The following is a 24,343-nucleotide window of genomic DNA, read 5'->3' on the forward strand; positions in this document are numbered from 1 at the left end:
TGAGCCTTTGGGGTTCTGCAGCTAGGCAAGGGATCTACCAACTAAGGTAGATCCTCAGGGGCCCTCCCTCAGAAAGAGTCTTACAATACAATATTCAGCTGGCATACGGCAAAATCATGCATTTAATTCATCTCTGTGGAAAAATAATCTATGGTTATCAACACAAAGACTTTAAAGCAGTTATAAAAAGAATTCAAAAAAAGCAATGGTCAATTGTCTCAAAATAAATACAAAATAGAAAATCTCAACAACAAAAAATAGAAAATGTTTAACAATAAGAAAACCACATTAGAGCCAGGTGTTGTGGCGCACGCCTTTAGTCCCAGCACTTGGAGGCAGAGGCAAGCGGATTTCTGAGTTCGAGGCCAGCCTGGTCTACACAGTGAGTTCCAGGACAGCCAGGGCTACACAGAGAAACCCTGTCTCGAAAACAACAACAAACCAGAAAAGAAAAAAGAAAAAAAAAAAGAAAGAAACCCACATTAGATAACTCAGTGGGAGAGTGGAGATAATAACCTCTAAGCCTGAAAGTTGATCAATTGTAATGAACTTCATACCTAGCATCACATGTCGTTATGAGAAACCAGAGGCCCTAGCCCTGATATGAAAACATAGTTGAAGAGTGTATTGCTAGGTCACGTGGTACTCATACATCTGGTTTTATAAAAACTGTTACCTTCTTTCCTAAGGGGTCTGTATCATGTTCCATCCTCACCTGCACTGAGTGAGTGTTTGGAGAAGCCACATTTTGACCAGCAACTGGTGGTGCCCTTTTCTTTAGGCACAGAGTCTAGTAAACAGGACCTGGATTAGCCTGTAGTTGTCATGTGCCACATCAGGCTCTTCTGTTGGAGTCATCATATCCCCAGTGACTAATAGTAGTGAGCATGTGAGTCCAGGCTAGCTTTGCCCTCCAGGTCCCTCGCCTCTGCCTCTTAAGTGCTAGAAGTATAGGCAAGAACCATCATGCTTGGCTTTCTATACTTCTGTATACTTGTAGACATGATTGGCATATATGTCAAACTTTTACACTTGTGGCTTCCCTCCCTTCCCCCTCTCCTCCCTCCTTTGTTTTTGGTTTAATTTTTGTGTGTTTAAGTCTTTTCCTGTGGCCTAGACTGTACTTCCTATGAAGTGCGAGTGGCCTCAAACTCATGTTCTTCATACCTTAGTCACTTGAGTGCTGAGATTAACATATACCGGCCATGCCTAGCCCATTTTCACAAATTTTTTTTAAAAAGGTTGTAAAACTTTTGTGTATATTAGTGTTTTGCCTACATATGTGTACCATTTGTATGTCTGATGCTGTGAAGTCAGAAGAGGCCACTGAATCTCCTACAACTGGAGTTAGAGATGGCTCTGACCCACCATATGGGTGCTGAGAACTGAATCTAGGTCTTCAGCAAGAGCAACAAGTGGCAGATGTACTGTGTACATAGGCATACATGTGTATACACAGAGGAAATGGTAAAAAAAAAACATTTAAAAAGTACAATTCAGGAGCATTATTATATTTAAAATGCTACTGTTTACACTTATTTATATCCTTAACTTTTTAAAATTATTTCAAACACAAACTCACTATTAGGCAATGACCACTCAGTTCTCTCTACCTCTCAATTCATGGTATTTTCTAATCTTCTCATCTTTAAGAATTAGCTTAATGTAGTTTTTCATTTATGTGAGATCACATAGTGTTGCCCTTTATGTTTGGCTTATTTAACTGAGCTTCACTTATTTCACTTATTTTAAGATTTACCATGGAGTACTATATATCAGATTCCTTTCAATGCCAAATAATAGGTCATTGCATACATCACATTTTGCTTAGTCCTCTGGCTTGTTTCTACTTTTCTGTTACTGTGAGTAAAGCTGCAGTGAAAACTGGTGTATACAGCTCTGTATGAACTCTTGCTTTCATTCCTTTGGGTATCTGTCCAGGAGTGACCTGCTAGGGTAATTCTTTCTTTAACTTGAAGGAAATGACAACTGTTTTCTGTGGTCACATCACCTCATATTCCTAACAGTGTGAGGTATGACTTTTGTTAGTTCCATTAATGTATAAAACTGTTCATGTTTCTACTTGTTTCAACATACTTAAATACTATAGATGGAATTCCTATAGGGTTTGGAAATACTCGTCCACGAGACCATCTCTGTGTAGTCCTTTAGAAAAGTTATCACTTTTTAAAAACAGCTTCCTCATTTTACTCATGGCTAAGGTCTATTCAACTTTTATTTTTCTGCTTTAGACAATTTTAACAATGAATGTATCTAGAATATTCACACTCCATTAAAATTTAAAAATCATTAGCATAAGTTATAACATAACTTACGTAAGTTGCATAACTTAATTTCTTTGAGCATGTGGTAGCGTCTTACTACATTCTTATTTCTAACATGTATATAGTACATATATCCACATACTTTTGCTAGTATATGTATACTTATGTATGCACATACACACTTGTATTTTCTTTTTTTAATTATTTATTTACTTAGATTTATTTATTTTATTATTTGATGTATATGAGTACTGTAGCTGTACAGATGGTTGTGAGCCTTCATGTGGTTGTTGGGAATTGAATTTTTTGGACCTCTGCCCGCTCCGGTTGGCCTCACTCACTGTCTTCATGCACACCAGAAGATGATGTCAGATCTCATTATGAATGGTTGTGAGCCACCATGTGGTTGCTGGGAACTGAACTCAGGACCTTCAGTAGAGCAGTCTTACCTGCTGAGCCATCTCTCCAGCCCGTATTTTCTTTCTTTCTTTCTTTCTTTCTTTCTTTCTTTCTTTCTTTCTTTCTTTCTTTCTTTCTTTTAATTAGGTATTTTCCTCATTTACATTTCCAATGCTATCCCAAAAGTCCCCCATACCCCCCCACCCCGTATTTTCTTTTCTAAGGGTAATTTTTATTACTGCCTCCAAGTTATTTAACATCTCTGATTCCTTTTACAAAACAAAATGAGAGAGTAGAAACTCATGTAAAGTTAACTAGTGTAAAGGTAACTAGTTACCTTTACATGAGTTTCTAGAAATGAATACAAGATTTTCTAGTCATTCTCTTTCTACCATGTAACTCAATCAATTCAATTGGCCACATGTGACTATTCATGCCAACAATAACAAAGAAAGAAGACTTAGTAGAAAGCAGAGTAAAATTTTTTTATATTTGTGCTGACTCTTAGTGGTGTTATCTATTTAGAATGTGGAAATGGAAGTCAACCCTGAGGGTCAGTAGACTGAGAAAAACATGCCAATTGAAATAAACATCATCTCAAAGGCCTCCTTTCTTCTCTGAGACATTATCTCACTGCAAAACTGCAGCTGACTTATGCTTTAATGGCTAAAATATTTGACACTGGAACTTCTTTTGTTTATGCCTTTGCCAAACTCTGAGTAAGGAACTTTTATTCATAAAAATGTGCATTAAAAAACTATTATGTGGAATTGCATTCTTCATGAGTTAAATAATTTTTCCCTTTCCTGAAAAAAAAAATGAAAACTTAAGATCTCCAGGCCCCACTTTGGTAATGTTATCCATGATGTGAGCCTGATGTGAGAGACTACACAGTGAGGAGCAATGCTAGAAAACAGTTCATTATGCATATATAGATTATACTATTCATATAGCAAATATAGTATGCAAATGTACAGAAAACACTATCAAAGTCTTACGTGTCTTTAACCCAGTCAAATTACAATATTCTCATCTTTAAAATTTTTAAATTCCATCTGAGTTAGTCATGACATAATCAGATTTATTAAATGTAATTGTGGAAATTCAGTACTAGAAAGTACTTAAGAGATCCAAACTTTTCCTTTAACCAAATGCCAATAAAGTTAAACGAGAAGAGTAAGTCATACTAACTAGTAAATTCACAGAATCGAGACGAGAGCCCAGGTCTTTTTCAATTACCTGACACTACCTCTCTTTTAAAGTACATGTGTAACTGTCTTGTTTAAATAATGGCTCATAGTTTGCCACTGTTACACGCACTTACTTAGTGTTATTCTTCAAAACAAAGTAGGCAATCAGACAGAGCTGTCATTCATTTTAGTAAGCACCCCCTCCCCCAATGACAGGGCTTTTCTGTGTAGCTGGTCTTGAACTCACAGAGACCCACCTGCTTCTGCCTCCCAAGTGCTGAGATTAAAGGTGTGTGCGACCACTATCCAGCCCCTAAAGTATACTTTTGTGACTCTGTATGTGTAGGTATAGGAGAGGGAGGTGCATGTGGACATACATGTACCATGGTGCAAGCATAGAGGTCAGAGGACAACTTGAAGGAATCAGTTCTCTCCTTCCATGTAGAGAAATTTTAATCCAGCAACATAGCTGTTGGGCAAGTGATCATATCCAAAGAGACTTTCTAGGTCTATACAATTTGGCCTGACTGCAGATATGCCTTTAGTACATACCTTTAATAGCTTACAGTTTAGGTAAGGTCAGTCGGTAGAAGGAAGCAGCCATGTTTGAAAGTAACATTTAATTGAGGGGCAGATAAAGTGACAAATCAGAGAAAGATTTGACGGAACGAGCCAGAGATAGGCTATGCTCAACTCACACGAGAACAGCAGAAGAAAGGCTGCTTAGAAGCAGCACAGAGTGAGCCAGGAAGGGAGGACAGCTCGGTGAGTGTGGTTCAGTTGAGTTCAGGCAACACAGTGTTCAGTTTCATGGAGTTCATGTACTCAGTGCAGTTCAGTTCAAATCAGAGGCAGTTTTTCCAAGCAAAACAATTCCGTGAAGCCAAGAGAAGCCAGTTTGAATCAGTCAGCTTGGAGAGGAGTTTTGAGCCAGAACAGCTGAGCTGAACCAGCCAGCCAGAATTTGGAAAGAACTAGAAAGGGTATTATTCAGTGGTAAGCCTTCAAGACGACAGTTACATCTGACAAATAAAAGTGACTTTTACACTTCCACTGTACAGGTCCTCGCACTCCTTCAGAGCTCTAGCCAGGTCCAGCCCCACTCTTCACCTCTTTGTTGGGTGACTCTAGGAGAGACTTGAGGCATCCAGACTGTGATGGGTACCTGGGCACCTTGACCCTGTACCTCTAGGCCTTGGCCCTGACCTGAGACAGCTCTGAGACACCTTGCCTACTGATTACAGGAACATTGATGTGAGTCTCCCAGACTCCCTAGTATCAGTCTCCACTAAGATTCCATGACATTGGTCAAATCTGAGTGGATTTCATTCAGCTATTCCCTCCCATACAAGCCTGGTCACCAGAGTGACTGGAGAAGCTGTGATCTCTTTGCTCTTGGGTTTCTTTGCCCTGGAATAGCCCTTGAGACAGGGAAATGGGGGCAGGGGGTGGCTATCTCCTCAGGACTGGTTAATACATTTCTCTGGGGGAAAGGAGAAGGTGACAGAGGCTCCTCAGCTTTATCTGTGACCCTCTTCCTCATGAAAAGGGGCTGGGTTTGCATCATACTGCTTGGTTTGGGAAGACAACGTAGTGGACCCGGATCTGGTTTTCTATTATATGGCTGAGTGCTGATGACCCCGACAGAGCTTCCATTTGGTTCTCTCTCCCCTCCCCTCCCCTCNTCTCTCTCTCTCTCTCTCTCTCTCTCTCTCTCTCTCTCTCTCTCTCTCTCTCTCTTCTTTTGAGACAGGGTCCCATGATGCTATGTCTGCTCAACTCTTTAATGGTTTCTCATCTCATCTAAATATAAAAGTCAAAATCCTTAAGATGGAATTGGGCTTGCTGGTAATCATGAGTTTGGGGTTATCCTGAGCTATGTAGCAAGACTCTGTATCTCCCAACTTCCACCCCCAAAATGCTCTAGGCAAATAATTTTTCAGTGTTTAAGGATGGTAATGAGGTCATTTGTAGGAACAATACTTCTAGCTAGTAGACAAGGGCCCAAGAATGAATATATGACACATCTAATATTGGGCACTTGTAATATAGAAAAAGCTTACTCAGAGTTATCTTTTACTGACTCTAATTCTATTTTAAATATGCACACATGCAGTGACTTTCACACAAATATAACTAAGTCAATCAAGAGAAGACTGTAAAGAAAAAAAGATTAAAAAGGGGGGGGGGGCTGGAGAGATGGCTCAGTGGTTAAGAGCACTGACTGCTCTTCCAGAGGTCCCGAGTTCAAATCCCAGCAACAGCGTACTCATATAAATATAATAAATAAATCTAAAAAAAAAGAGAGAAGACTGTACATGCTAGATACAAATTTTAGCAAAATTTACTTCTTCATATTTGTAATTGAATATAAACAGTAATTTAGAATTTATAAAGAGTATTATATCAAAAATGCAGCTAGTAGGTGTGATATTATTTGAAAGTACTGAACTATTGAATCTACCTTCTACCTACCTGCTTTCATGGCTCCCTGCTCCTCTGGTTCTATACACAGTGGCTTTCTCTGTGCCCCTTACTATGCCAGGTGCCTCTTGCTGAAGAGCCACTCCACTGTTGCTCCCTTGGCTACATTCTGTTTCCTTCAATACCTGAAATGCTTATTTTCTGAATTTCTTTGGGTGTTTTCTGAAATGACATTTTGCCCCCTAATGAGGACTTCCAAAACCAAAATATTTTAAACCGTATCAACCCCATTTATTTCTTTCATCCACAATTCCTTTCTGGTATAGCGGATATTCTGTTTTCTCACACTCTCGCATTCGCTACCATGAACAACACTAGGCAGAGATCCTGTCTGTGCTGCTCACTGCATTGCTGGTTCCTAGAACAATACTTGGTAGACAGCAGACATTCAGCAATTATCTGTCAAACATATCAATGAATCAATAATACCAAAGAGAAGAAACTGTAGGATATTCCTTAGATTGGCATTAAACTTAATGCCTAGTTAATAATGAAAATTTTTAGAACTCAATATATAGGAGATGTAATTACTATTTATAGGAGAGAATGTAAACATTAGTGAAGAAAACATATGTGAAGAAAATGAAATAAAACATAAGTGAAACATATGTAAAGAAAATGAAGTAAAAATATCTGATATAAATTTGAAAATAAGTGAAAGTATTTCATTTTTTTATGATGGAGCATCAAGATAATCATCTAGCATTGATGGGACAAGAAATTATAAGTACAGAAGACAAGAGCAGAACTAATGGTGGGAAGAGTTTAAAAGTGAAGACAAGAAGAAGCAAACAGGGCTGGAGAGATGGCTCAGTGGTTAAGAGCACTGACTGGTCTTTCAAAGGTCCTGAGTTCAAATCCCAGCAACCACATGGTGGCTCACAACTATCCGTAATGAGATCTGATGCCCTCTTCTGATGTGTCTGAAGACAGCTACAGTGTACTTACATATAAATAATAAATATTCAGAAAAAAATAGAAGAAGCAAACAAGCCAGTTAGCCCTGAATGGGAATGGGGAGGAGCGGGCTTCTTTTGACTCTTCTTTTGTTGGAGAATGCTGGAAATAAACCCATACCTCACTGAAAATAATTTAATTCTTGGTAACTGAGGATCTGTAGACATCTCAGGACTTGTGTTCTCATTAGAAGTGTTCTTACTTGACCAGACCTGAGAGTAGAGGCTTCTGGGAAACCTCACTTACTCAGGAGCTGAGGAAGGACGATCACAAGTTCAAAGCCTACTAGGGCTACAGAGCAAGTTCAAGGACAGCCTAGATAACTTAGTGAGATTCTTTCTCAAGGAAGTAAAAAGAAGGCAGGGATGTAGCCCAGTGGTAGAGGGCTTGCCAAGCACACTCAAGCACACTCCTAGGAGCCCCACCAACCCACACACAAAACTGTTCTCACTTATACTTGTTCCAGTTCCAGATTATGTAGCACACAGCCTTATTTAGATAACTTAAACACAAAAAGAAAAATCACTAACTGCAATGTATTTTTTTCTTATTTAATTCCATCACTGAAGCAGAATACGGTTTTGGAAGGCTCCTTCACTAGTGTGAGTCATAGGATTACATATTCTATGGGCTATCAGTTTTTTGTTTGGTTTGCTTTTATGTTTTTGTTTATTTCCCCACAGAGAACCACAAAGACATGTGTGTTTTACCTTAACTGGGAAGCTACACTTTCCAGTGCGGACTCCTTCTTCATCTGTCTGCCACTGATGTGGACGGCTGGCCTCTGGGACATAAACGTCTTTCTTTCTCCTGAAGCTTTGCCGTAGTTTGTTCATGTTAACTTTTACAACCTGAAGACACAGTGAAGAAATACCAAAGTTACTTCTTACACAAACTTCAGATGACCATTTTAGTACAAAACCCATCCCAAACCTTGAAGGCCCACATGAGGGTTATAGCTTAGTATGTTAGCGTACTTGCTCTCGGAGTGACAATGAGTCTAAAACTGCTCTCGTTCCGCTTTTTAAAGACAACTACAGTTCCCTCCAATGACAACTGCCCCAACAAGGGCGACCTTTAACTTCTCACCTGCTTGATACCTCTCAAATGCCGGGATTACAGCCGCTGTGCCCTACTGTGCCTCAGTTTGGTGTTAAGGACTGAACTAATATTTTGTGCCTGCCAGGCACACATTTTGCCAACTGAGTTAGTTACATGCCCAACTCCCCATTCTTTCTTCCTGTGGCCTTATCTACCAATGTTACCTCTTTAATATCTAATTCACTCCATGCCCTTTGTCCCATGATTCATTCATTCTCAGACTCTTCCCACCCCTACAAATGATGTAGCTATCTTTATTACTGGTAGACAAAAGAAAGCTTCAAGTCTTCCTGATTTGATGGATATTAGGTAAGAGCCAGGAGAGCTCACAATGCTTGGGTGAACAGTCACTCTTTTTCTAGTCTGTAGGGCAAGCGATGAAAACTACAGCCCCGCACATCAAGGCAGGTAAGCACTCTGTGCCTGGAGCCTTTCCTAGTCCCTTTTCTCTCTTCCTCTCTGCTCACTCCTCATGGAACCCAAAGGCAAAGCTACCTCCTCCAAAGTCCTGATTTTTCTTTGTGGTACCTTTGGTTTAATTACTGTCTCAAACTAAAACATGTCTTTGTTTACATTACCTACCTATTCCCAGTGAGATATAAGTTCTGCAAGGACAGGATGCTATCCTGTTCCCTGTTTATGCCTGCCTTCCTGGAACTGATCAGTAGAGGAGTAGCTCACATATACTTACTGAATGAATGCTGTTCAACCAACACTCATGATTAATAAACAATGCATGCCTGAGGTTTGGGTCAAAATCTAGCTTATGTAGTAACTGGGGCACCCTGTAAGCTTTACAATGAGACAGACCTGAGTGAATGCTGTGCTGCCAGAGATGGTGATGTGACTGAGGCAAGTAAACTCAAAGTTCTAATCCTTAGTTTATACTTCTGTCAGATATGGTAGTAACTCTTACTTCTCAGGGTCACTGTGAGGGTCAGAAATAATGCTACCTAAAACAGCTAATGTTTCAAAAGGGAACTCCTGTTGCTGGGACTGGCCTTGAACTCTTGATCCTGTTTTCTAAGCCTCTCAGGTAGACAGGCCTGTATGTGGCCAGTGTCCAAATCAACTATTTTGAGACTTTTTTGTTTAACTTATTGCAAAAGGCCATTACTTAGACTGCTTCAAATAAAGGCCCATTTCATTCTAATCTGGTCTGACTACTGTTTTCTAAAACATCAATCTGACTGTACAACTATTCTACTTTAAAATCCTCTAATTGGCTCATGTCCCCTTCAAAGTGTAAATGCTCAGCATGGCAAACACAGTCTTATGCCTTCTCTTACCAGCCCCCATTCACATGTTAAGTTCCAGCTCCATTAAGCTACTTACATCCCCTACAGGCAGGCTGTTTTCAGTGCCTCTCTCTACATGGAAAGAAACTATTTCAGTTTGCCTCCTGTAAAAGTCTACTCATGTTCAGTGCAAGCTCAAGAGAAGCCAGCATTTAACAAAACACTCACTGTTGTTCTGAGAAGCCTTTACCTGACCTTGGTTCTTCTACTTTCACATGGTTCCATTTAAGCGTTTTGCTGACTTTTATTACTGTACATTAGAACCTGGCACAATTTCTAGTTCCTTAATAGTAAGCTGTATCCTACTTGTTTAAATAGTACCTATCTCTGAATTCTAATGTGGTGCCTGTCCTTGTATGACATACTGTAATTTTGAAGAAACAACCAACCAACCCCCTATAACACTGAGACTACTTTGTAGGTAGGAAGACACTAGAGATGTCAAAGCCCACTGACAAAGGAGGATTACCCACTGTCTAGACTAGGGCACTGGAGACTATTCACTCTCTGGCATAGATGTATTATTGTAGCATTTTTGGTTGCTAAATAACACGGTGAAAATGTCCAAAAAATTGGTGTTAATATCTTACCACTTTTAGTAGTCAAATGGTTTGCCATCAGCATTTCTGCCACGATTCCTGACTTATGCTTTAAGTAACCACAGGACTGCAGTGGAAAGGCCTAGCAGCCATTGCTTGTTTAGGGGGGAAAGTTAAGGAGTCTGAAGGATTGGACACAACTCTTAGGAAAGGCTTCAGGTTCCTGTCACATATTCATAGAACTATTTTATCAGATTTCCATGTAAAAAGTTTAAGGAAAAGGTAGGGCGATTTAAATAGTAATGACAAAACAGTCCTAAAATAAATTTGCAAGGTAAAAGTGTAATTATGTTATCTTGTTCATTACCTCTTAATAACTATTACTGGCCTAAGGACAAAGGTCCTAGTTGAACATAGGCGATAAATAGATTTTTAAGTATAAGAACTGAGATAGCTAGGTGTGGTAACACACACCTTTAATTCCAGCACTGGGAGACAGAAGCAGGTAAATCTCTGTGAGTTTGAGCTCAGCCTGGTCTACATAGTGACTTCCAGGACAGTAAGGGCTATACAGAGAAAGCCTGTCATGAAAAACTTAGGAAAAAAGAATTATTTTGTTCTATAAGCTAATTCTTTTTAAAGTTCCATTATACTACAATTTGCAAAGATAACTATATACAATCGTCAGAGTGTACATATGCATGTGTGTGTGTGTGTGTTTGCACACATATTCACGCCTGCATTTATCAACATGTGAATGCCTGAGGTCATCAGGCTTGGTGGCAAGTGATCCTACCCAAGAAGCTGTATCACTGTCCCCAGAAAACCTTTTGTACCCCTTAACTGCTCTGTAAAAGGTTGATGCCACGACTCTTATCTCTTTTTTACACTCCTTTCCTCCCTAGACTCTACCCCAGTATTCCTCTAGGTTAAATTCATCAATCTGTTGACTCTCAAGGGCTTCTTCTACTTCCTCCAATCACTGAAAATATTCCCTAAACAGCATGGTTCAACTGTGCTCTCTTATGCTTGCTATCATTCTCTTAAAAATAAGACAAACCATCACCCCATCAGTATGGTTTTTCCCCATTTGTACTTTTTAGTTTGTGTCCTTTCATTCAAATTCATTATGGGCATACTGATGTTGCTTCACACATACTAATAACTTAAATCATCCCCTTTTCTCTCATGCCTAAAGACCTCATCTTCACCTCAATTTATGTGGTTTAATGAAAACTGAAAGCTTATTGTGTGCTGATCTAGCCCTATTGTTAAAACTAGTGCAGAAATTAGTAAGACTGCTTTCTTGACTTTAAGTGACTCTATAATAATAGAGAAACCCTCAAGCCAGTATTTCCCATAAGCAGTCACAATCTGAGTTAGGTTTTAGGAACCAAAATCAGTGACAGATGGTAGGGTATAAGAACAAGAAGTAAACCGGGTGTGGTGGCCACGCCTTTAATTCCAGCACTAGGGAGGCAGAGGCAGGCGGATTTCTGAGTTCGAGGCCAGCCTGGTCTACAAAGTGAGTTCCAGGACAGCCAGGGTTATACAGAGAAACCCTGTCTTGAAAACAAAACAAAACAAAACAAACAAACAAAAACCCACAAAAAACAAAAAACCACAAAAAAAACAAACAAACAAGAATAAAAAGTATTTCAAGTAAAGGCAATGTGGTGGTTTGAACATGCTTGGCCTAGGGAGTGGCATTATTTGAAGGTGTGGCCTTGTTGGAAGAAGTGTGTCACTGTGGCCATGGGCTTTAAGATTCTCATCCTTGCTGCCTCAAAGCAAGTCTTCTCCTGTTTGCCTTTGGAAACAAGATATTGAACTCTCAGCTCCTCCTGCACCATGCCTGCCTGGATGTTGCCATGCTCCCACCTTGGTGATAATGAACTGAACCTCTGAACCTGTAAGCCAGCCCCACCAATTAAATGTTGTCCTTATAAGAGTTGCCTTGGTCGTGGTATCTGTTCACAGCAATGAAAACCCTAACTAAGACAAACAACTACATCAATAAAAGTATAGATGCCAAAAATCCAATATTAGGTGGTGGATCAGCAAGGAGTAACAGAGATGAAGCCAAGGAATCTAAAAGGAACTAGGATTTATGGGAATCAGAAGCTGTTTAAAGGACTTAAACCCTGACTTGGATGGTCAGACTTGTGATTTGGTTTAACCACTCTGGTAGTAATATGGAAAACAAATATGAAGGGGAACGGCTTCCAGACACGTTATAATGAGAACTTAAACTAGGGTAATGGTGGTGGCCCTGGTGGAGACAAGGGAACTGAAAAACTTAGAGGAAAGCAGTAGTGAGAATAGAGTCAAGTTGATACAACTAAGCTCCAGAATGTATTCCCCCAAGATGATAAATCTGTTAAATCAAGGGTTGTTCTCAGACCCTCTCACAGGGGTTGCTTAAAACCATTGGAAAACTCTGATACTTACATTATGATTCATAATAGTAGCAAAGTTAGAGTTATGAAATAGCAACAAAAATAATTTTACAGTGTGGGTCACCACAAAACGAGGAACTGTATTAAAGGGTTGCAATATTAGAAAGGTTAAGAGCCACTGTGTTAAACCATTAATTAGCGTCTGGACTACAATTGGTCCAATTGGTAAAATCAGCCTAACATATTCAATTCTATCTCTGGTTCAGTGCTTCACATAGGCAGTGAGCCAAGTAAACAGCAACAGGGTACAGCTTTACCACAAACAGGTAAATTAACACAAAAAAATTATAGAACAAATAAAATTCATTTTAAAAGTTCATAGCTGTCTGTCAGAAGTTCATTTACAAGCAGATTCAGGGAAAGTTAGACAAACAAAGGGCTTGTTTATTTATGTACTTTGGTTTTTGTTTTGCTTTTGAGATCAGAGTTGACATAGCCCGAGCTGGCTTTGAACTTTATGGGTGGCTGAGGATGACCCATAAAGTTTCTGTTCTCCCAAGTACTGGATTGCATGTATATAATAATTCAGCCAGCCAATCACCTTAATCTTTCTTTTCTCTTCTTTTCTTCTCTTTCCTTCTTTTCTGAGTCCTACTTTTCCAAGGAAACAATTTAGCTCTCAATAAATTTAGCTTTTGGTATATTTGAGTTTGCTTACATTTCAGTTTAACTTAAAAAAAAAAAAAAGGCAGTGTGCTGTAAGCCTGCCCCAATTAAACGTTGTCCTTATAAGAGTTGCCTTGGTCATGGCATCTCTTCACATCAAAGGAAACCCTAACTAAGACAAGAACATTACACTAAGCTTCCATTCCAAGATGAGGTCTGTGTATGCTCACTTCCGCATCAATGTCATTATTTAGGAGAATGAGTCTTTGGTTGAAATCTGAAATTTCTTGGGTGAAAAGTACCTTTCGGGGTTTGGATGAGGACAGGTGTTGCTTGTTCTGTCTCTTGAACCCAGAAAGATGAACTAATCCTTGAAGGAAATGATACTGAGCTTGTTTTAAGTTCAGCTGCTTTGATTCAGCAAGCCACAATGGATGGCATCTATGTGTCTGAAAAGGCAACAGTGCAGCAGGCTGATGTGCAAGACCTAAGTAACCTAGCTTCAGAAACAAGATCCTAATTCCAAGTACAAGATGGGCTCTTTGGGGACAATGAAAGACTTATATTGGGGGGAAAACCCCAAAATAAAAAGTTGAACCTGGAAATATTTAGGGAAAAAATGTAAGGGCAAGGGGTAGAGTGTGACTCAGTGACAGTGATGGGGGGGGCACCCACCTTTTTCTGGGAAACTAGATTGGTGTTACACATTATTTAAAAAGCAGTATTAAAATCAGTATTAGTGCTAGAATTATCTTTCAAGAGCCAGTTGGACTACCCACAAGCTAGCCCTTTTGAACACACATAGACAGACACTGAGGAAACTCCAAGACAACTGAAACTGCTCGCTCTGCTTTCTGAAACTACAGATCCAGTCATGGCTGTTCCAAACATTAAGCAATAGGTTTTCTGCTATCACAAGCCTAAGTGAACCCGACCTAGGCAACACTGCAAGCATCTGCACCTGCTTTCCTAATGTTGCAACCTTATATGCAGTGACAGTTTCTCAAGTAGTCTCTCTTTGCCTACTTTAGCAGTGTAGCCTGAGCTGGTAACATGAAGAAAAGTAGAGCAGATAACAGAGTAGCAGCAGCAATGGCAGAAACAGGAGGACAATAGCCATGAGAGCTGAGCAGCCAGCAGGCCAAGCTGTGAACGTGGCAGTGGCCAGGTGCACTGACAGCTGCAAAGGGGGTGGGACTTAAAGACTGGCAGCTGACAGTGGTGGAGGTGGTGAAAGATGGGGAGTAACTGCCTGCTTGACATTGGCATCAGTGACAACAGCCACATAAAGAGACAGCTGACTGTTCAAAGGGGTAGACTGGGCAAGATGAGGATAGAGGGCTTCAGCTAAAGAAACTGAAGACTGGACAGAGCCAGAGAAGTGACACTGTTCTCCTGAAGAGTTCAAAAAGCTATCAAGGGGCTGATGAGATGGCTCAGCAGGTAAGAGCACCCGACTGCCCTTCCAAAGGTCCTGAGTTCAAATCCCAGCAACCACATGGTGGCTCACAACCATCCGTAATGAGACCTGACTCCCTCTTTTGGTGTGTCTGAAGACAGCTACAGTGTACTTACATATAATAAATAAATAAATCTTAAAAAAAAAAAAGCTATCAAAATTTGAAATCCCAGTACCTAAGCCTGTCTGGAAGCAGCAATGCCAATCGCTGTCCAGAACTAGATAGGAACTCTTAACATTTGCAGGCCCAATAGCCACCTTAACTAGCACATACACATGAGCTATTAACACTAGAGAGTGTTAACACTATCCTAGTCTGCCTCCTGCCACCACATGCTACTCCCAAACACTGAGAGATGCAAAAGCTGACAATTAAGGAGCTCCTTCTGGCCTTCCCTGGGTTTCTGGTACCAGCAGAGCACTTACTTACCTACCATGCACAAGAACCTGGCTTCAATTTTTAGCCCTTCAAAAACTCCACAACCAACCAACCGTGACTCTTCTTGTCACTACAAACTATTTTTAAAGCTTACATTATTACTGCTCCTGCATGTGTGTATATGACATGAGTGTGACTGCTGGTGTGCAAGTGCCACAGCATACCACGTGGAGGTCAGATGGTAATTTTTAGGGAGTCAGTTCCACTATGTGCCCCAGGAATCAACTCAGGCCATCAGGTTTACAAAGTTAATATTTATACCTGCTGAGCCATCCTGCCAAGCCCTAGTTTTATTTTTTAATTTGGAAAACAATTGGTGAACCGAATTTATGATTCATGAATACTTAAGTATATTTTAAGTATACTTAAGTAATATTTTATAGATTAAAAAATGTTATGCATATACTCAAAGCCAGACACTTCAGTGCTAGCACACCTATAAGGCTAAGATGGGAGGATCATGAGTTCAAACCCAGCGTATGCTAAACAGGGAGAGCTGAAAATATAAAAGACAGCAAAACAATATGGCCATCACACATTCATAGGCTGATTTTACTAGGAACATACTCAAGAACTTACCTTTACTTAAAAAACAAAATTTAATTTTGCTCTATGTAGGAACAACTGATTTAGCAAGGAACATATTGGTGACAAAGGGCAGAGTTCCTGAGAATCATAACCTACTTTTTGCACTGACTCTCCTCTCCTAAACATCTGTCAAGTGTAGGAAGGTGCTGGAATCTGGAGAGGCAGACGAGAATAAAAATATGCTCGGTTCCAAGAATGAGAAGTGAGAAGAGGGGATGAGAAGAAGCGGAAAAGTGGCAGGGGAAGGGAAAGTAGGAAGCAAGAGGAGGGGAGGGAAGAATGAGAGGGAAGAGGAGGAGGGCAGGACAGGAATGTGTCTCCCTTCACAAGTATCTTTACATCGTCTTCAGCTTTTTTAACCTCACTAATCATTCTCTTACCTTATTTGCATCCCTGTTCCCTAACCAAAGTTATCAGCAAACACTTCTAAAACATACCTCAAATCTGCCATACTCCATCTCCACTTCCAGAACCACCACAGCCCAATCCAACTTCATCGCTTGTCTGCAGTACTATAAAGTGAAAACTAGGACGTATTTCTATTGTTCCTCTCTGATCAACCATGTACATGGTAGCCAAAACTTTATATTCACTGACGACTGAGTGTAGAAGTCTGTTTTCCCTTTCCATCGTGAGGGTCCCAGGGATCAAATTCAGATCAATAAACTTGGTGGCAGGTACCCTAACCTGCTGGGCCATCTCAAGTCCCAGAATAATCTTTTAAAAATAGATTATGTCACCATGTAAACATCCACTTGCTTTCTAAATGTATCTGCAAATCAAATTGAAACTAAGCTTTTAGTGACTCAGATGCTTAAAACAGCATGCAGATATAAATACTCAGTAAATGTTCATATACTAAGGTATGGCCCCTGCCTGACTCTCAGCTTGGAATGGCAGTCTCCTTAACTAAGTCATTATGGTTCTTTGGTTTCCTGAAGCTTATTTCCAGTTGGAGCCTGTTGTTTCTTTTTCCTAAAACGGTTTCTTCTTGACTTCTCAGGAGCTTATTTCTTTGTCATATGTCCAAGTTTCATCTTCAATGTCATCGATTGATGACATCAATGAGGTCATTTTCACTTTCCAAATAACTTTCCCTATAATTCATTTTTTAAGAAAAGATGTATCTGTTTAAAAGGTTTTAGAATTATTTTTAAATTTCTGTATATGAGTGCCTTGCTTGCATGTATGGATGTGTACTACATGCACACCTGGCTCCCATAGAAACCAGCAGAAGACATCAGATCCTAGTAGAACTGGAGTTACAGGTGGTTATGGGACTCCTTCTGGGTGTTGGAAGCTAAACCCAGGTTGACTCCAAGAGTAGCAAGCAGACTCAATCACTGAGCCATCTCTCCTGTCCTTTACAATTCTTTTTAAAAAAACAAACAAGCAGGGTATCTGTATTATGTATCTCTGACTGTCCTAGAACTTGCTATGTAGCCCAGGCTGACCTCACAGAGATCCAACCATGTCTGTCTCCCAAGTGCTGGGATTAAAGATGTGGGCTTCTAAGGTTAACCCCATTTTATTATACAACTCTTCATTTCTTTCAAAGTGCTTTAACTGGTCACTAACATAAATGTTACAATTTATACTATGATTCATCATACCTACATGTTTCCCTTAATTGCTAATAATACCTCGAATCCAACAAAATACTGTGTAAGATGGAAGAAGAGTCAGGATAAGAAAATTAGACCATATCCAAGTGACTGTGTGTATGTGTATACATACATTTCATCCTTTAACAGTTTTGAATGATTTAAGTATACAGTGACAATAGAGAAAGGGGGCATTTTAAGTAGGATGAGGCAAAGAACCACACTGTACTGTATATGTAAAGATGTGTGTTTTACCAGAGGTAGGAGAAGGAGTTAGGAACAATGCAGCCTTCATTTGTAGGCAGTCAGGATACAGAGTCAAGGGAAACAGTAATCTATGTCTTGGTGGAACTGGCAGTCACCTCCAAGAACACCAAGGTTTTTAAATGAATGATGTAATTGGTAAGCTAAGGAATCAAAATCCAAAAGCCTAACCATCAAGACAGACACTGGCTCACCAGCAGCCTCTGTTCTTTTTCCCTGCTGGATCTTCATCCTTGACATGGGACTTGGGGTGGGCTTTCCTGAGCCTATGCATGCCTGCCTATCTGATCAGAATTACCCACTTACATATAAATTAAGTAACCAGATTTATCCTGGCTTAGTACCTCATTTGCATACAGATAGGACCAAACTGGCCCATTCCTAGGACACAAAACCCTCTGCTCCCAAAGCAGTACTTGGCAACTCATTAGAGAGCTGATTCTTTACTTCCTAATAACCTTGGCTTGCCTGCCCTTCTTGTATTGTCCTTATTCCTCATTCTTCTCAATCATGATACAAAAAACTTGGCTCTGACTCAAGAAACTGGTAACACTAGATGCCATCAACTGCAAAATGTACCACTATTTTATATTTCACTAAAGAAAAATGCTGCTGAAAGTGTTAATAAATCTCCAGTAATTATGAAAAAAATCACCAAAAGTAAAATAAGAGACCCTTCCTAGTTACAGAGATGTTAAAGTCTATGAGGACAAAGTGGTAGACAGGGAGGAAAAGTATAGACAGAAAGAGAAAAAGGAAACTATCATTCTATCAACAATACTAATTGAGTTTTCTAGAAAGCACTGTAAATATGAAGACATGGATCACTGGCTACTCAAGCCTCATCAGCACGAGGAGAAGCCACAGAGCCCATCACACAGCAGCGGCTCTTTAGAGTCTTCATTTGCCTGCTCACGCTGGCCCCTCCTCTTAGCCTTAGACTGTCGACATTACTGTGCTTTAGATGCGCCTCTTCTTGATTACAGAAGATAGTGCAATCTTTTTTTGTAATTCAAATAGAATATGACAGAAAGATACACATGTGTATATACACATATATACATACTTTTCAAAAATTGAGAAGTTGTACTTATGGACTACAGATTATAGCCAATCATGAGAGAAATATAAAGACAATTATAGAAACCTCACACTTGAAAAAAAAATATATGTGTGTGTGTGTATATATATATATATATATATATATATATATATATATAATTAATAATAAAAAGACTCATGGGCCAGGGACACTTTTAAATTAGATTAGAAAATAAAAATAGGATATGTCTGCCTAGCATGTGTGAGGACCTGGGTTCAAATCCCTGCACCACAGAAAAAAAGAAAAGGAGGGGAAAGAAAAGTTGATAAGTTTCTATCTTAAGGAATCATAAATAGAAAAAAGCTCATAATGAGAAAACAGCACTCTTTTTTATATAATATTTATTTCTTTTATATAAGTACACTATAGCTGTCTTCAGATGCACCAGAAGAGGGCATCCAATCTCATTACAGATGGTTGTGAGCCACCATGTGGTTGCTAGGATTTGAACTCAGGACCTCAAGAAGAGCAATCAGTGCTCTTAACTGCTGAGCCAGCTCTCCAGCCCCCAAAACAGCATTCTTAATAACACTTTAGGCTAGATTATCCAGCCAATTACCTCACTATAAAACAATACAAAGTAATTAGCAAAACTATATTTAATAAATAAATAAAACCTCAAGAGTTACTAGTGCGCTAGCAATATGGAGCAGAAACTACTAGACACAAATGTATAAGAAGGGTTGACAAATGGCTCAGCAATTAAAAGTAGTTAAGAAGCCGGGCGTGGTGGCACACGCCTTTAATCCCAGCACTCGGGAGGCAGAGGCAGGCGGATTTCTGAGTTCGAGGCCAGCCTGGTCTACAGAGTGAGTTCCAGTACAGCCAGGGCTACACAGAGAAACCCTGCCTCAAAAATCAAAAAAAGTAGTTAAGAGCATTGGCTGCTCTTCCAGAGAACCCAGGTTCAGTTCCCAGCATCCACATGGTGGCTCACTGCTATCCATAACTCCAGTTCCAGGGCATCGGATGCCTCTTTGAATTTCCAAATTCTCTTATAGATATGCTGTACACATACACACAGAATATAATAAGGAAAGATTCTTAAAAATCATGGTAGGGCATGGATATGACCAATATATCCACACATATACATACATTCGTGCATCTATATCAAGCACAAAGCTAATCTATGAACACAGACTTAAATTGGGAACCATGTCTCCTATGCTCCTTTATGCATGAACTCAAGTTCTGCCAAGCCTTCCCTGCCATCATGGCCTCACACTCGTGGAGGGTGTGAGCCAAAACCACTTTCCCTAAATTGTTTCTGTCAGGTATTGTCATCAGAGTGATGCAAAAGTGACTAATACAGTACATAGAGCACCATCGGTGTCAGGTCTGTAAGCTGTTACTCCACATGACTCACAACAGATTTGAGTTCAGTCAAACTGGTGATTTTTCTCTAAGTCTAATTTATTCAACATTAATTTTGGTTTATGTATATTGTAGCCTAAACTTTGCTCAAATAAATTTAGATAATTTAAAATAATGACTTGCTTTACTAGCTGTTAACAGATGAAAATACTTAGTGTAGACAAGTAGAAAAGGTTTTGTTTGTTTGTTTTGTTTTTTCTTTTTTTGTTTTAGTATAGAATAGAGGTTTTTCAGGGCATAGGGAGGGGAGTTAAGAGGGTAAGTAGAGGCAGAGATGGGGGGAGGGGGAGAAGAAAAAGAAGAAGGGAAGGGAAGGGAAGGGAAGGGAAGGGAAGGGAAGTAGAGGCGGGCCATGAGCACATGGGGGGGGGGAATGGGGAGAGTGGGGGGGAAGGGACAGAGCGGGGGCAAGAAGGGAAAAGCAAGAGCGAAAGGTTTCTTACATGTATTAAATTACCCAATGTTCACAGCAATCTGATCAGGTAAACAATGGCACTATTACTGTTTTACATAGAGGGAAACTCTCACATAAAGAATTAAGTAACTTTCCCAATGTCACACAAGTAAAAATAGAAGCTTAAAAATCTCTACTAAGGTTCTCTCTCTCCAAAATTCACACCCTTAGCTACTATGCTATATTGCTTTTCATAATACTTAAAGGAAAGAGGAAAAATGTAAGGAGGACAGAAACCTCACCACTAAAAATTACCCAAAGGAGCTAAGAACACTTAGGCAATACTAATACCAATACAACTCATCACAAGTTGGTGCATCACAGCTATTTCCAAGTGTCTAAGCCTTGATTAGTAGTTTTGAAGTTGGACAGACCTGGCTCTGAATCTTGGCTGTGCCTTTTACAAGCTGTGTGACTTTGGACAAATTTCGTAACTTCACCAAGTGTCAGTTTCCTCATCTGCAAAATGAGAATAATAAATATCTTATACAATTGTTCTCAGTGACACAGGTACAAAAAAAAAAAAGATTTTCAACTTTTGTCAGAATATGGCTTTACTGTAATGAGAGAGTGCACTGAGTCACTGAGCAGTTTCAAGATCCACATGCTGATCAGACAACACAACCTGCCACAGATACAAGCCAAATGCATTAGGGATCCGAGTCTGGCTTTGCAGGCACACGCTGCTGCTGCTACTGAGACTCACTCCCAAGCCCAACCACTGGAGCCTGGGAATAAAACAGAAAAGGAAAGGTCAGGGGATAAGGGACATAAAAGAGCAACTTCAGTGTCAAAAATTCCTGGCACTGTTAGGAAGGAATTTTTATGGGAAGAAAAGAGAAAGGGTAGAAAATGGACCTCGGGATGTGGAATGCAAGGGAAACTGACTCTAAATGACAGAGGGATCGCTAGGATTAATTCTGAAGTCTTACCCATTTTTTCCTTTTTTTCTTTCCAGTTTGCATCATTAAGTTTTATTTCTAATGTGGGACAGATTCTTTCCATTCCTCAAATGTATTACAGGTCACTATGAAGAGCCTAGAATGTAGCTCCCATCTCCAGGGAAGGTGAGAGGAATACACAGACTGGGAGCAGTCCAGGAGTGGTCTGCAGTTCCTGGATCTCTTACCCTCCCTTCGCAACAGAGGAACTGACTCTCATCCATTCAGTTAAAAAGAAAATAAAAATAATAAAATACCTTAAGTATTGGGCAGGGGTATCCTGGTCCTCAGTTGGACGTCAAGTTATGGGTCACCAATGGGGAAGTAGGGGTGGGGGAAATAGTGCCTCGGTCATTCTTGAATTCCACGACTACACCCTTGCCCACAAGGGATTTTAAAAAAGGAGAAGAGCAGGCTGCTGGTGCTATGCAGGGCAGCCTGAACCTGGAAGGAAAGCTCTGGGGGGCTACAGGCAGAGGCAAGCTGAGAGCTGGAGTGAGAGCCTCGGATTGGGCAGTACAGGACAGAATCACATAGGTGCATGGGTAGCCCTGGAAGATGCAGCTGAAGCTTGGCTCAAGGGTACTGAGCAGGACAGGGCAGAGAGGGCCACCAAACTGCCAGTTTTATCTTTTTCATATCAACTAAGACAAAAAAATTTTTTTTCATTTTCCTAAAGCAAACAGAAGCTCTTCTATATGTTAAAGTCACTTATAATTTGACTTTTTTGTTCTATACATTTCTTCCAGTGCTAAGGAAAATATGAGGCCAGTAAAGGATAAATATAGAATTATGGTTAAGAATTTTGTTTATAGGTTCATTTTATTTTATTTGATTTGTATGAGCATTTTACCTGTGTGTGTGTGTGTGTGTGTGTGTGAGATGCACACTTGGGTGTATCACATACACACGAAGTGGTTGTAGAGGTCAGAAGAGGGCATCAGGTCTCCTGGAACTGGAGTTACAGATGGTTGTGAGCCAAACTTGGGTCCTCTGCAAGAGCAAGCAGTGCTCTTGACCACTGAGCCAACTCTCCAGCCCCAGGAAATCTGTTCTTAAAAATGTTTATTAATGTTTCGTGTTTATATGATGTGTGTGAGCCCATGTGCCACAGCATATTTTTCTCCTCTTTCCACCTTTATGTGGGTTCCAGTGATTGAACGTGGGTACAACATTGTCTTCTCCTATTGAGCCATCTTGCCAGCACCAAAATAGAACTCTTTATATTGAAGGTCTCTGCTTCAAGGGGGCGATTACGCATACACAGCTAAGTTATAAAATGGTTTTCAAGACTAAAAACAATTCAGATCAAGAATTTATGGAACACTTACTATGTGCAATATAATTATAATATTGAGAGTATCAGGAGTAGAGAAGAACAGTGATATCATCTTATTAGGTTCTCATAATTCCCAAAATATATAAAAACAAAAACCTATATGACATTAAAATGCATTTAGAAAGAAACAAATTGCTACCTGCTTTAAAAGTTGGTATTACTGAGTTAGAGAAAAATGAAGGTTTCTTGACAGATAAAACATTAAAAAAACAGACAATCCTTTCAGAATATGAAAAATATAAGTTCAAAATATAAAAAAATTTAAATACAAAAGTTACCCTTTGGGCTAGGCGTATGCCACCAACGCCTATTGTCATTTATAAGACTTGCCTTGTTCATGGTGTCTGTTCATACCAATTAACTAAGACAGAGGTTGGTACAAGGTCTGGGGTTATTGCTGTGATAGGCCTGGCCATGCTTTTTTTTTTTTAAAGAATGTGGATTTGGGTACTTTGGAGTTGGAAAGCCATGGGATGTTTTAAGTACGGCTCAATGGGCTATCCTAGCAGAAATATGGAAGGCTCTGTTGCTGTGAGTGGTTTGAACTGTACAGATCTGGCCCAAGAGGTCTTAGAGGAGAAGAATTTCAGTGCATGGCCTAGAGACTGTTTGTATGTTATTTTGGTGAAGAATGTGGCTACTTTTTGCCCTTGTCTGAAGAGTCTACCTGAGGCTAAAGAGATTTATATTAACTGCATTGACAAAGGAAGTCTCAAAAAAACAAAAACCAGCAGAGACTTTGTTCTCTGGTTAAGTCTCATGAAGAGCATTACAAACAAGCAGAGCAAACTGAGAAAGGAAAAATATAAAATATATGGTATTAACAGGGCACCAGAAGTGAAATGGAGCTGAATCCTATGTTCAAGGATATTAAATTGAATTAAGGGAATAGTGTCCTTGGGGGAAAGATTCCACCCAGCTAAATTTAGGTCCAGACATGATAGCACAATCCTTTAAACCCAGGAGGCAAAGACAAGCAGATCTCTGAGTTCAAGACCAGCCTAGAACACAGTAAGTTTTAGGTAAAGAAAAGCTTAAATCCAGGCTTGGTGAACCACACCTTTAATTCCAGTGTTTAGGAGACAGGCATGCAGATCTCTGAGTTCAAAGTCAGTCTATGAAGCAAATTCCAGGGCAGTCAAGCTTAGGCGATGAAGGATTTGGAAAACAGAAAGCTGGTGATAATATAACAGAACAATGGGGGCATGTTCCAGCCCCAGCTTTGGCCACATGGCTCTGGTTTTAGAGTCCAGAATAAAAGGGACTACTGGGACAATTGATGCTGGTTAGCTGGAGCTAAGAAATCAGTGGTGATTAAGAAGAGGCCAGCCTCGAAGATACTGGCACAGGGGAAAATTCCTGAATAGAACAGCAATGGCTTGTGCTGTAAGATCGAGAATTGACAAATGGGACCTCATGAAACTGCAAAGCTTCTGTTAGGCAAAAGACACCGTCAAT

The 24,343-nt window shown here is 39.9% G+C and overlaps 1 protein-coding gene across 11 annotated transcripts in view; it reads right to left on the reverse strand.

Annotated features, from left to right (window-relative positions):
- The window catches only part of Numb (NUMB endocytic adaptor protein), a 133,864-nt gene that overhangs the window by 39,664 nt on the left and 69,857 nt on the right, over positions 1–24,343 (reverse strand). For 6 of the 11 annotated variants that reach the window (XM_021178572.2, XM_029484588.1, XM_029484586.1 and 3 more), the window contains exon 3: positions 8,026–8,166. In XM_021178572.2, the coding sequence (XP_021034231.2) occupies positions 8,026–8,151 (126 nt within the window). In that variant the 5' untranslated portion in view covers positions 8,152–8,166. Of the gene's footprint in view, positions 1–8,025; positions 8,167–20,979; positions 21,065–24,343 lie in introns of all 11 variants that reach the window. The other 5 variants (XM_029484590.1, XM_029484591.1, XM_029484592.1 and 2 more) reach the window with 1 other exon arrangement.

Source organism: Mus caroli, chromosome 12, assembly GCF_900094665.2.
Source record: "Mus caroli chromosome 12, CAROLI_EIJ_v1.1, whole genome shotgun sequence".
Taxonomy (NCBI): domain Eukaryota; kingdom Metazoa; phylum Chordata; class Mammalia; order Rodentia; family Muridae; genus Mus; species Mus caroli.